Here is a 14,157-nt window from a genome sequence, read left to right on the forward strand (position 1 = left end):
TATTTTTCCTAGAAAAATTTCTTACAGATGTCTTCCCTTTTTGTAGTTCCAAAAAAAAAAAAACAGAAGATTAATATGGCCACCTAGAGGAGAAAACATGATCAACAAATATGCTATTACATTTTCATACTTTTTCTAGAATATCTGTACTTCAGATTTATAACATATAAACTGCTCTAAAGGACCAACTGACGAGGTTCATCTTGTATGAAATAGACTTGGGGAGAATATTAAAGTAGCAGTGATGATCTAACAAAAGCCAAACAACATTAATTTTGCAGTCAAATTGACAGGTACAGTTTTTATAACTTGCTGTGTACCTTTAGGTTAAAAATTACTTAATCGACCTAAAGTCTCTTTCATTTCTGCAAAATGGGGATAACCTTACCTCCCACAATGAACCACAATGAAGACTAAATATGACAGTGTGTACAGAAACTAACAGAGTCAGGCACACAGTAGGAGTTCAATGAATGGTAGATCTTACTACCGGATCTAAGTTCTCCTGCACTGGTCTCTCCTAACCCCTATTCAGGTCCTCTCTAACCTTCTCTATCTTGCACATTTGTTTCTAATATTGGCTGTTCCAAAGCTTCTCTACTGGAACTAATTAGGGTGTTGCGAAATGTACTAAACCTTTCTTAGCAGCACTAATAAGGTAATACCATGTCATGTAAAAAATGTATATTTTAAAATATTTTCTACCTTCTAAATCCTTTTATATACCTCCGCCTTCATCAGTCACGTCTAACATTTATAAACTTCTGTGATGGTAACATGCAGAATAAAGGGTCAGAGCACTGAGAAGTGTAACCTACTCTATTCATCCCTTTACTTGTGCCTCAGGAAAATGAACCAAATCCTGACAAGAGAACTGTACCCAGTAGTCCTCTCAGGTGAGCAGCCATGCAGTGAGCATGTTTCTGCAGAGGCAGCTGTGCTGAGGGGCAACCATCTGGTGGAGACACACATGTATATTAAAAGCAAATTCCCCTCCTTCCCAAATAGGTATCAGAGGAGTGTGACTATCAGTGTGGGTTGGGGGCAGAGGTGAATGGCTGGATTACAAACTGCTTCAGTGACCTCTCTCTTGACTCTGAAAGTTGATAAGGAAAGAGTAGGTGAGTAGATTGTAAGAAAGTGTAGGCAGCAAATGTACACTTTCTTACCACTTATTCTCTCCTTAACAACATTCATTCTGACTTACCTCATTACTCTAGTAAAACTTCAATTGAAAATTATTGATCAACTTCTACTAGACAAAGGGGCTTGTTCAATTCTCATCCTCCCCAACCTCTCTGCCCTCCTTAAAACTCTTCTTCCATGGCTGGAAAAATATAACATTCTCCTGATTCTTCTCTTTATCTCTTTTACTATTTCTTCTGTTTATTTACATGATACCTTTAATTCTCCTGTCAAAGGAAATGATCTTCTGATCTTTCCTCTCCACACACTCTCCTTCATCAACTTAATCCATTCCCATGGTTTCTATTCTTTAAGCATACATGATCTGAAAATTTCTCCCCCAACTGTGTTCATGATTCCAAGATCAATAGCCATTTTCAATTGCTTAAATATCCTGCCTCATCACATACATAAAATCACTTATTATATCTCCTAGTCACTCCTCACTTCCAACAAAAAATATATCCCCCTCTGGATTTCATATTTATGTTAATGACTCCATCATTCTCCTAGTCATACATGATAGAAACCAGCATCATCTTTCATACTTCCCTTCATTTTCCTACTGTTCCAAATACATTCAGTTTCTAAATCCAGTAAATTCTACTCCCTTAATATCTCTTGCATCTTCCTGTATTCCTATTGCCACTACTGTAATTCAGATTTTATCGTTTTCCACATAGACTGCTCCAAAGACCTCCTTAATTGATGTCTTTCTGTCTCCCTTTCTAATCAAATTTTCCTGTTCTTTCCCTACCCCACTGAACCTATTTCTAGCTTTGAGCTTTTAATAAGCAATAACCTGATCCCTCCACCCCCACCCTGTCTAAAAATAAATAATAATAAAAATTTAAAAAAAAGAAAAAAAATAATAAGCAATAACCTGTGACACACAAGCCATTCTCTCAGGCAACTGTTATGTTACATCATCAGTTGGTCTCTTCTCCATTCGAAACCCCAGTAACAGCATTTTAACAAGGACAGCCGTTTCCATCTGGATATTCTACAGACACATCAAACTCACCACAAGTGACACTAAATGATCTTCTCCCAGAAACTTCTCTAATGCTCTCTTAATTAATTAAATATCTTGATTCCTCACTCACTGCACACATTCAGTCATTCATCAAGATATGCAAAGTCCATCCCTAAATCTATGTATTCTTCATCCCTAAATTCATTGCTAATGAGGATCTCATCACTACCTAACTGGTCCTTTCTGCCTCCTATGTCTCCCATTTCCAATTCATCTTCTGTGACAATAGTTAGATAATGCTTCTTAAAAGCATTGATCTGAAAGTGCCTCATTTTCCTGCAAAAACCTGTGAAAGCTCTACAGCTCCTGTAAGACAATATCCAAACTCCTGAGCAGCGCATTCAGTCCCATTACCGGCCCCTTTTCCTAAGTTAGAGGCACTGAAACAAACTTTCCTTTGGTTTCACGATTTCATCCAACACCATTCCATGCTTGTTGAAGTAGTTCTCACATCCAGTTCACCTAATCTGTAAAGACTCCATTAGATTTTCCCATGTCTCTCCCTCCTTCTGTCCTTCCACAGTACTTTCTTCATGTAACTAACAGACCTCTCAGCATATTACATATATACTCACCAGTCTTCCTCCTCCAGTTTGTAGCCTCTTTGAGAGAAACAAGCTTGTTTTATTCACCTTTATATTGCACTATCTAGCATAATGTATGGCACATAAAAAGCTTTCAACAAATGTTTATGAAATAAATGAATCTAATTAAAAGATGCCTAAAATCAATCTCTCTGGATATTTTATCAAATAATTTAGGGTAGAAATTTGTAGAAAAGTGCAGGATGGGTCCTGAGTATATGTGTAAAATGAAATGAGAAAGCCATTCTGGGACACCTGGACCAGTTCCAGAGGTTAAGGCAAGAACAAGCAGAGCCACCTAGGCTGTACCTCGCTCCTCACTACTCTTCCCATAGGCGACAAAGTCATGCTAGAATAACAAACCTACAAAGGAGAAGCTGTCAAGACAACAGAGGGGTACAAGGGTGAGAGGAAGGAAGGAGGGACAGGGAGAAAAATCCTGAATGCATGTGCAAAAAGAGAAGTGTGTAGGGTCACAGATGGCAAACTCATGACTACTCATCATTATCACCATCACTGTTTTCACTACAATCACCTTCAACTGCATTTACCGACCACTTACCTATCAGATACCAGACGCTACAGTAACTGTACCACATATATAATTTAATTTTCAAGGTCAGTATTATTCACACTTTACAGACAATGAAACAAACCTAAAAACAATGAACTATACTTCCATAGCTAATATGTTAAGAGATAGAGCCAGAATGTCAACAGGATCAGATTTCAAAACCTATTCTCTTCCTTTTCTACTATTCATGTGCCAGAGGTGTACATAAGTTGGGTACTAGTTTTACCGCTTTGCATTATTTATCTCTGTAAGCATGTCTTGTTTTCCCTAGTACTAAAAGTATATTTTTGAGGGCAGACTACATGTCTAATATTTTTCACTCATTTCCATGCATCTCATAATGACCATTCTATATAGTAATACCATAACATTTGATTATTATTATACCTGTGTACAAGCAGAAATAAAAATGCTGTATCAATCGTTAGCATAAAGCGAAACAGAAAAACAGATGATTTGGTCTCTGATGACTGCATGTGCTATGATATGACTTTAAGTCATCAATGGTAATAGGCCTAAAACACAAACCATCACTACAAAATCAAGAACAGTTTGTGTTTCTGTATAATAATAAAAATTATATCTAGGATATATTGTTCTTTCCTTCAATATGGGTATAAAGATAATAATTACAAAGAGTAGTCGTACACTCTACCAAGCAAGTGAAAAATTTATTAATGTGGAAATACACTTTAATTAACGGCAAAACCTTTTTTATGTTACAGAAAGATGTAAAAACATGCAACAATGGACTTGTATCTTCTACATAGGTTGAGTTCTAAAGTCAGTTTTTGCACAGAAGGCAAAATCAATTAGAGATAGAATAATCCTTGAAATTACTGAAATCCTTGACAAAGCCTTGAATTGCCTTTAAAGCATAGCATAATACAGTGCCAGCTCACAATAAATCCACCTCAGACAGCTTTTCCTCCCACACAGAACAGATTACCATTTCTTCTGCCATGTGCCAGGTGAAGCTCTTGGCTGATGTTTAGGGGCCATACTGAATGGAAAAGCTACAGGGGCCATATTGAACGGAAAAGCATAGGTTTGCACACTGGAATCATATTCAACACCATGAGACACTTAGACTCTATCAGTTCCTATAACAGGTATAGAAACTGATCCCACCTGAGAGAACAGCAGATTCACATTTTCCACCTCATGCTTGTTAGGCACACGTTCGCTGTGAAGCGAGAGCTACAATGATCACATTATTTAAATTACTTTGTGTTTTGCTTTTGGGTGCTTTGGTATTGTTTTTGATTTTGGGCTTGAGCCTAAAGATTTGAATTTGAATAAATTACATTCCCAGAAATTTGACTCGACTCTATGTGCTCTCGTGTTTATTATGGAACAACAGATGCCTAGAATTTCAGGCACAAATAATCTAATAATGTAGTGTGTCATGTAAAAAAATAAAATAACCTATCTTACCTTCATCCATTGATGCTTCACTACTGTATCCATCATACTCTGCAGATAGAGGACTGTATTTTTGTCTTGTTTCCCAAGCGTAGTTCTTTTGTCTAGAATCTGCCAATGGTAGTCTGGAATTGTGTGTTCTGGATAAGGCCTCATGATATTTACCCAGAGCTTCATCTTCACTTTCAGAGGATGAGCCATGCTCATCTTTGTCCATGTAGGAATTATCTATTTGGAATAAGGAGAACAAATGATAATTTTTTTGCACGCCCCCTTCACTTACTTGCCCTACTGGGCCTCTCCCAAATAATAATTTTAATGCAATGAAAAATGGCAAATTTGGTAAAGTTATAATACATATACACACACGTATACATATGCACACACACAAATATATATATGCACATATATACATATATATACATAACCTGAATATTTAGCTTTAAAGAAATATAATTTTATCATGTAAGAAGTCTAAGCTTTAGATTCTTATGTTTTAATTAAAAAAATCAGTTTGTATACTCCAATTATATAAATGTTAGTCACAGGGATTTTTCAACTAGGTTACATATAAAGGAAGTTACAGTATTTGCCATTTTACAAAATATTTTAAAGGATCAGTAACACATACAAATGAAGTTATAAATACTGCCAGTGCATATGGACCTGATTCAAATAATGTGTGTTACATGACACATTTTTGATTCTCATTTTGGCCAAAATTTTCAAAACTGACAACGCTCAGTACTAGCAGTGAAACATAGAAATGGACAGATAGTTTTCTCTCTAGGAAAGTTATAATTGGCACAACTTTCCTAGAGAGCAATTTAGCAAAATATATCAAACTTTTAAATCCTCATAATCTTCGATCCATTTCTAGGAATTTATCAATTCCATTTCCTAAGAAAATAATTAATAGATGAGCAAAGATATATTTTTGCAACAATTCACTGCATTGTGTTTACTAGCAAAAGAACACCAAAATAAGATTATAACCTAAATGTCCATTGGTGGGCCTTGGTTAAGTAAACTATGGTATATTTACTCAATGATATACTATACAGTCATTAAAAATGAGGAGATGAACTTACAAGTATTCACAGGGAAAGAATAACTACACCACCATGTTAAGAGAAAAGAAAAGGTTAAAAGGAGAAGGTATAATTATATTCCCATTGAAATATACAGACACACACACTACAGCATATGTATGCACATACAAAAATGTCTGGAAGGATATATATCAAATTTTTAACACTTATTACCTGTGAAAGATGGGATTACTAGGAAAACTTTACTTAAATACACCTAAAGTTCAAACACATTTTTCAGGAGGTATAAATTTTATATTATTTTAAAAAGCACTAATTATTACCATTTTTTAAAAAAAGATAAACATTTTGAAACTAAACCATGTTGACATTCACTTAAACCAAGATGCAACTTTCTTAGAATTATAAAACAATTCTAGAAAGGTGAAGAAATCACAGTAATTAGAATTCATTAGTTCAATCAGCTTATTTTCCTCTTTATATTCAGTTGAGATCAGTAAAGGAATCAAAGTTGAAATTTGGGTGGGAAGCCCAGAATAAGTAATTTTAAAATATACAACAGAAATTAATTGTTTAGAGTTAGGAGCTTAGATGTTATATAGTCTAAGTCCCATTTTTTAATTCAGTAAAATAAAGCCATGAAAGAGTAACACTATAACCAGTGTCACATTCTGCACTGCCCAGCATGTAGCGAATAGTCACCTGTGGCTATTTCAATTTACACTAATTAAAATTAAATAAAACTTAAAATCCAGTTCTCCATGCTACTGGCCAGTGCTCAGTAGCCAAGTGGCTGTACGGAACAATGCAGACACGTAACACTTTTCCATTGCTGTAGAACGTTCTATTGGGCAGCACTGAGATGGTGGCAGAGCTTGTCTAGAACCAGGGCCCTCTGACTTCCAGTTCAGAGCTGTTGGCCCTTTGTGGTATATCATGGTGGTGATCTTAAGGCAGCAGGAGGGTTCTGAGTTCCTTGAGGAGGGTAACTCTTCTACAGTCAAACTTCACCTATTACAAAATGTTACCTAAAATGTCCCTGCGTTCAGAAATAAAGAAGAAAACTCTTCTTTTTCTTTCTATAGCTTATAATCCCTATGTCAGAACCTACAACACAGGTACTAGCAATATTACAGTTCAGCTCTATGAAGGGTTAATCTATCGGTCAAACAACTTTTGAAACAATTTTTGGAACATTGCATGTTTTATGACTATATTCTCGAATACTGATACTGGTTTCTTGAGTTATCAACATGCTTCTTAATGAAAACAAATAAAAAATTTAAAACTCTGTACTGCTACTTCTAATGTATTTATTACTACTGCCCATTCTACTGTTACTTTCTGAATAAAATAATGTATAAACAATTTCACTTTATTTCTTTATTTTTGCTACTTCAAGTAATAACACTACTTACTACCAAAACTAAACGATGGCTACCAAAAATCAGTGAATCTGACATTCAGAAAACTGCTAGTAGACTCCAAAATGGATAATTTTCAAGAGTGGCATTCCTTCGTAATTAGTTCATCCATCCTGGATCAGCCTCTCCTACATCATTGAAAAACCATCGATGTACTCGATAAACAGCAGATCCCTATTATGTATGCAGTCAGGTAGCAGAACTAAAAAAGTCTTCTTCATTTCTACTGCTACTCAATTTTTTTTTTATTTTATAAGAATCTGAACTTACAAAAAAATTCCAGATGTGTATTTTATAAATAAAAGTGAGTTTACTTTTGGAGCTGTGGTCAGATTAGCAATAAATGGAAATAACTAAAGAATTACCAGAAGTAAGTACTAGCAGTATAAACTACTAGTAGTGTTTTAAAAATTATCACAAATATTGTGGTTGAAAACTATAACTGCTTAGTCAGAATCTTAATTCAATATAAAGAACTCATCAATAGTAATAGATTGTTTATATATACTCACTGTAAACAGACCAGTCATATAAAATTTTTAATGTATGGCTAAATAAAGACATACTCTGAAGCATGTTATTCAATAAAATAAAATCTATTGCTCTCAAGGAAAAATATAAAGCATTTGATATAGATCTTATTAGGACAGATTTGAAGAGCAACACTGTATAAGGGACTTACGAGTTAGTTATAAAAATATAAAATTTGGCTGGGTGTGGTGGCTCACGCCTATAATCCCAGCACTTTGGGAGCCCCAAGCAGGAGTATCACTTGAGGTCATAAATTTGAGACCAGCCTGGGCAACCCAGCAGGAGCCCATCACTACAAAAAATTAAAAAATTAGCTGGACACAGTGGTACATGCCTATAGTCCCAGATACTCAGGAAGCTGAGGTAAGGTGATTGAGCCCAGGAGTTCGAGGCTGCAATAAGCTACAATCATGCCACTGCACTCCAGCCTGGGTGACAAAGCAAGACCCTGTCTCTTAAAAAACAACAACAAATAAATAAATAAATAAATAAATATAAACTTTAAAATGCAACTATACCATACCAAATAAATTCAAACTAAAGTATACACACTACTTAAAAAAAATCATGGAGTTTCTGGCTGTAAAATAAATGGACATTAAGAAAAATTAGTGCTGTTGAAAAATTGGCCAAATAATGCAGGGACCAGGGGCAATACTTAGTGGTGTACAAATAACATAAATGCTTCTGAAATGATTTTAGAAAAAATACCGAATGACTTTAAAAATGCTTCCCAGTAAGAGGATTCGAGAAAGTCTTACATTACACATACAGACGTGTATAGGAAAGTCGAGAAATTTGTCTGATGTTTTACTAATTTAAAAAAAAAAAATCAAGAGAAAATTTAATCACTCAAACCAACATTAGGAGACCTCACCTTTTTCTGGTATTATCTTAGAATATTTTTCATCTTTACTCTTTGTTGTTCTTTTCTTGGCAGAAATGGCTTCATTTTTCTTTTTTTCTATTTCTCCTTTCGCTTTGTAGTGTTTTGTTGGATTTATTTGTTCCTTGATTTTTCCAGGTAATTTATCTTTAGAATTAGTTGATGACACTGGATGTGTATCTTCTTTCATAAAGTATTTCTGTATCATATGTCTATTGCTTGTCCAAGTATCTTTTGCAGAATATTCATTTCCTGAACACTCATTCCCTGTAAATCCTTTACTTTTAACATGTTTTTCAGCTTTCTTTAAATGATCAGAATGCCCTAAATGAGTAAGATGTTTATATTTATTGAAATGCCCTATTTTCTCTTGATCTCCTCCCAAAAATACATGTTGAGACTTACTATAATCTTCTAGTTTATGATTATCTGTATCAATACATTTCTTTTGCTCATACATGTTTATCCCATTGGAATTCTGATTTCCTTTCATTTCTCGGTATCTTACCTCCTTTAAACCATTCTTACCATTATTGGAGAGTCCTAATCCAATTTTTTCACATCTGTCAGTACTTTCAAGTTCTTGACAAGTAGATCCAGCCCTTATATTCTGTTTGATAACTGATACCCCACCATTACTCATGTGGCCTTTCAAAGAAGAATCACCAGTATTATTGATTTCTTGATATTCTGATAGAGTCTGTTGCCTATCATTAATATGTTTAAATATTCTTTCTTCAGGCATTCCTTGATCTTGCTTTTGTGAAACCAAAGTATTATAAGAATTTATTTGTTTTGCTCTGTGCTCTAAACTGGATTGTGTTTTCTGACAATCAGTGTTTTGGGAGACTTCTGTTAACATGGCATTTTTTTGTTTAGAAGTATCTGCAGCTTCTTCTGTTGCAGAGCTTTCCTCTTCTGGGCGAAAGCCGTTTATCAAACTTGTTACCTGCTCAGCAACTGAGTCTGTTAAAGAATAGCTGACCTCCCCAACAGCAGTGGTCAAATCTTCTACAGCACTACTTATTGTGTCTACCAGAGAGGACACTGAAGGCAGATTCTGTTGAAAATTTTTGAAAAATGCCATTTTCTAATTCCTTGTTCCTAAAATGTATAACAGAATTTTCTCTTCTCAAAATATCAACCACTGGGGAACTTGAATTTATCATTTACTTAAATGTTGCTACTAATCAGCTCAGTATTAGTATTTCACATTGCAGCTTTTAATCTTTCTGTAAATGCATTGAAAAAAATATGCTGAAGTAAAGACTCTTGGAAAAAAAAAAGAAAATCAAACCACTTGGTTTAAATGAAATGACATCTTTTCCCACTCCACAGCTAGCATAACAGCAGCAAGAGAATATTTTCCCCTCAAATACTATCGGTTTTTTATTCTATACCTGAAAGAAGAAGTATAAAAAGAATTTTTATTATACACTTTTAGCTTGCTTGTTAATAGTTTATGTAAGGGATCTATCTTATTAACAAACTACCAATATCATTTCAAATTAAGAAAAATACTAAGGGGAAAATATCTAAATAATTTTGCATAAAGGTAAGAACAGGGGAGAGCAGGTGTGGACATCCGCTGAGTGGCTACGACACGTGAGACGCTGTGATTGACACATTTTATCTTATCTTATCTTACAAGAACTCTAGGAAGTAAATATTGTTATTCCTATTTAATAAATAAAAGGCTCAGAAACATTAAGATGGTCCCTGAGACCTTTTCAAGGGATTTTCAAAGTCAAAAGTAGTTTTATAATAATAGTAAAGGGATATTTAACTTTTGCATTCTCATTTACTCACAAGTAAGCACTGGGATTTTCCAGAGGCTATATGACAGATTGAACATAGACATATATATGAGAATCCAGCTTCCTCCTATTATTCCAGGCAGTAAAGAGTTGTGCAAAAAGTGTAAAACAACATCACTCTTCTCATTAATTTTTGTTCCAAACTTTTTTTTGGTTTTGGAAAATATAGTTTTTTTAAATTAAAAATGTTATTTATATTAACATGTAATAGTTACTGTTTTTTTAAACTGATAAAAATATTTTTAAAACTTTTCAGTTTTAACTTTTAATATGGTACATATCAATATATATAACCCACATAAACAACAGTTTTTGGGGGTCCTCAATAATTTTTAACACTGTAAAGGGATCATTAAAACAAAGAAAAAGCAGAAATGCTAACCTAGAGAACTACCAAAGGCTCATAAAAAAAATCTTTAACTAGCACATTCTATACAAAGGATCAAAAAGCAGGACTGGAGTATAAGAACCACTAAACTTAACCAAATAAAAACCATATAAAATACTACAGTTTCCTAATGCAAAAGTCACAGAATATAATTCAATAACTAAGATTCTTATAGGAATGGGCCTACCACCTTTAAGTTATTAGAAAAGCATCTCTCCAACATGCATAGACAAAGAAAAGCAAAATTTCTTGGCTATTGTTCCTCAAAATTCTTCTAAATTAAAACTCTGCTTTTAAAATTCTCAACTTGCTCCTGCTACTATTTATATAGGCTAACCTTTGAAAATAGTAAATAAAAAATTCTTGTAATAGTTTTTAAAAAAATAACTCCAAGGAAAACGTTTCTATAGGAGACAGAATGGTATCACAGCCCTCATCTTTCCTAGTATCTAGTAATATATCCTAGTATCTAAGTAATATTTCTTAGTATCTAAGAAATATATGGCGCCAAGGGAGGGAGTGGAATACTATTTTTTTATAATCAGAATTTATATATAAATTACTAGGTAAAACCATCTCCTCCAAACAATAAAATTATCCATCAGCTAAGATTTAAACAGCAGGTAGAGGAAAAGGGTGAACACTTTCTAACATTCTCTAGGTACATAGGGAAAAAAACTCTCTAGAGAGCTACCTGGACAAGGATTTAAGGTATATAAAGTACCAATATATTCCCTTCTCCCTAAAGCATATCTGCTCATATTATAGGCTCAAAAAATACCTTATATATGAAAAATTACATGTCATTTTGTGACAGTAGACAATTTACCTTTATGCAATATCTTAACACTTTGTGGGCAACAGAAGGAAACGTGAACATAATTTACGCAAGTGTAGGATCCTTTACTCTTACAAATATTAGTTTACTATACGTCAAAACCAACCTTTTTATTGCATATTTTAAAATAAATAAATAAATAAAAGAATAGTAGATGAAAACAAAGGAAGCAGTAATATGATACTTACAAATTTTATCTTGTGAATTCTTCCTTGTACTGTATTCTGAACCAAGATCTGGAAACCCGCCAACATTTTCAAAACAGAACTTCTTATTAATATAGAGAAAAAGGAGCAGCATCAAGATAATAAACACCCCAACAGCTGACAAAAATCCAACTGCCTCTGGAGATACTAGAGAAAAAAAAGTCACAGCTGTAAGCATTTATTTTTCTTTAAGTGACAAATAAGAAGGAAACCCCATACATAAGTTAATTACTACCTTATTTGAATTATATTTTTAAATGATGATAGTTTAAAATAGTTTAGCTTATAAGAAAAACAAACTGCAAAGTTTAATGACAGTCACTCAATTTATTCAACAACATTCATGCAAATTTTCTAAAAGTTTCCTTATAAATTATGTTGGAACAATCTTCCAGAAGACAGGAGTCTACAAAATAGGCAACTGTCCTAGGTTTAATCCACTGAAGAGTATTACAAAGATTTTAACACAAGAATTAGAAAAAATCATTGCCCTGAATGGGCATATTAAGCAAATTTATGAGAACATGTATTGTTATTATTATGCTCTCTAAAAGCTTCAATGTCCCTTTCTTATTAAATCACCTCTGCACTCCCTAATCTGGCATTTAATGCTCCAGCCTCTCTTTTCAATATCACACTCCTGTCAAATGGTTCTACTCATTACCTCACAATCAGCAATATTTAATACCACATTCCTTGTTCTTGATCATCCTCTTCCCCTTGCCTAGAATGACCAACTCTTCTCTCTACCATATCCCACTTGTTCACCCAACCAATAAATATTTTTGGAACATCAACTATATGCCAGGCATTGTTATAAACACAGTTCCTGTTTTCCTTGAATAATTTGGTAAAGGCAGTTACAACACAGTGTAATAAAGGCTATGTACTGGGGAAGAACAGGAACTATGAGAACCACAGGAACACTTAATCAAGTCTTGAAGGGTCAACTAAGCTTTTCTGAAAAGTTATGGCCTGTATGATTACATTTTAAGAATTAGCGGCCGGGTGCGGTGGTTCACGCCTGTAATCCTAGCACTCTGGGAGGCCGAGGCAGGTGGATCGCTCTAGGTCACGAGTTCGAGAACAGCCTGAGCAAGAGCGAGACCCCGTCTCTACTAAAAAATAGAAACAAATTATCTGGCCAACTAAAAAAAAAATATATATATATATATAGAAAAAATTAGCCAGGCGTGGTGGCACATGCCTGTAGTCCCAGCTACTCGGGAGGCTGAGGCAGTAGGGTTGCTTAAGCTCAGGAGTTTGAGGTTGCTGTGAGCGAGGCTGATGCCACGGCACTCACTCTAGCCCGGGCAACAGAGCAAGACTCTGTCTCAAGAAAAAAAAAAAAAAGAATTAGTAAGAATTACTCCAGGCAGAAGGAACATGCACAAAGGCCCAGAGACAGGAGATCACTATATATTCCACAAACTGAATGAAATTTTGTTATGATGATCTACCACATTCTCAAGAGAATTCGGTCTCAAGAAAATACATCAAATTCACCCAGAGAGGTTTTATACAGTGAGAACAGACAAATCTTCAACTTCACCAATCCTTAGCAATCTCTTTTTCCTTTCACCTTTTGCATTATTTGTCACTACACCAATTATCTGGAGTTAAATAAAAACTAAATATTTGTATCCCCAGCCTTACATATAGTATTTGTCACTACACCAATCATTTGGAGTTAAATAAGAACTCAATGTTTGTATCCCCAGCCTTACATATAATATTTGTCACTACACCAATCATTTGGAGTTAAATAAGAACTAAATGTTTGTATCCCCAGCCTTACATATGATAGCTGAGAATGAATCCTAAGCTTCAAACATCCCTACATCCTATAACCTACTCTTTCTTCCTCCATCACTAAAGCAGGAAGTAAAACGTCATCTCCTCCAAGAAACTTTCTTCAATCAGAGGAGCCATGGCAATTAGTGTCTAACTTATTTGTTAAAAAATGAAATTACCAACTGGTCAATGATGAGTGCTTTACTCTCCTATCATTTCACTATTTATGAAAGCCAGGCATACCTGATATAGAAGTGAATACAACATTAGTCTATTCAAAAAGGTGGGTCAATGGTATTGCAGTAGAAGATAGTGCAGAGTGACACTGTAAGGGAGAGGCAATGACAGTGAGAAGAGGAGGTGGGAGGAACTGTAGAAGTGCTAGCTGGACATCAGGTTGGTGCTGAGGGACAATCT

At 34.5% G+C, this 14,157-nt stretch overlaps 1 protein-coding gene across 3 annotated transcripts in view; it reads right to left on the reverse strand.

Moving 5' to 3' along the window:
- Window positions 1-13,223, reverse strand: part of SYT14 (synaptotagmin 14) — a 103,045-nt gene extending 89,822 nt beyond the window's left edge. For 2 of the 3 annotated variants that reach the window (XM_069459481.1, XM_069459480.1), the window contains exons 1-3: window positions 13,154-13,223; window positions 11,929-12,093; window positions 4,817-5,032 (exon numbers count right to left, since the gene is read on the reverse strand). In XM_069459481.1, coding sequence (XP_069315582.1) covers window positions 4,817-5,032; window positions 11,929-12,040 — 328 coding nt within the window. In that variant the 5' untranslated portion in view covers window positions 12,041-12,093; window positions 13,154-13,223. Of the gene's footprint in view, window positions 1-4,816; window positions 5,033-8,688; window positions 9,785-11,928; window positions 12,094-13,153 lie in introns of those variants that run through there. The other variant, XM_069459479.1, reaches the window with a different exon arrangement.
- Between the last annotated feature and the right edge of the window lie 934 nt (window positions 13,224-14,157).

The sequence above is a fragment of the Eulemur rufifrons genome, chromosome 27 (genome assembly GCF_041146395.1).
Source record: "Eulemur rufifrons isolate Redbay chromosome 27, OSU_ERuf_1, whole genome shotgun sequence".
Lineage (NCBI taxonomy): Eukaryota > Metazoa > Chordata > Mammalia > Primates > Lemuridae > Eulemur > Eulemur rufifrons.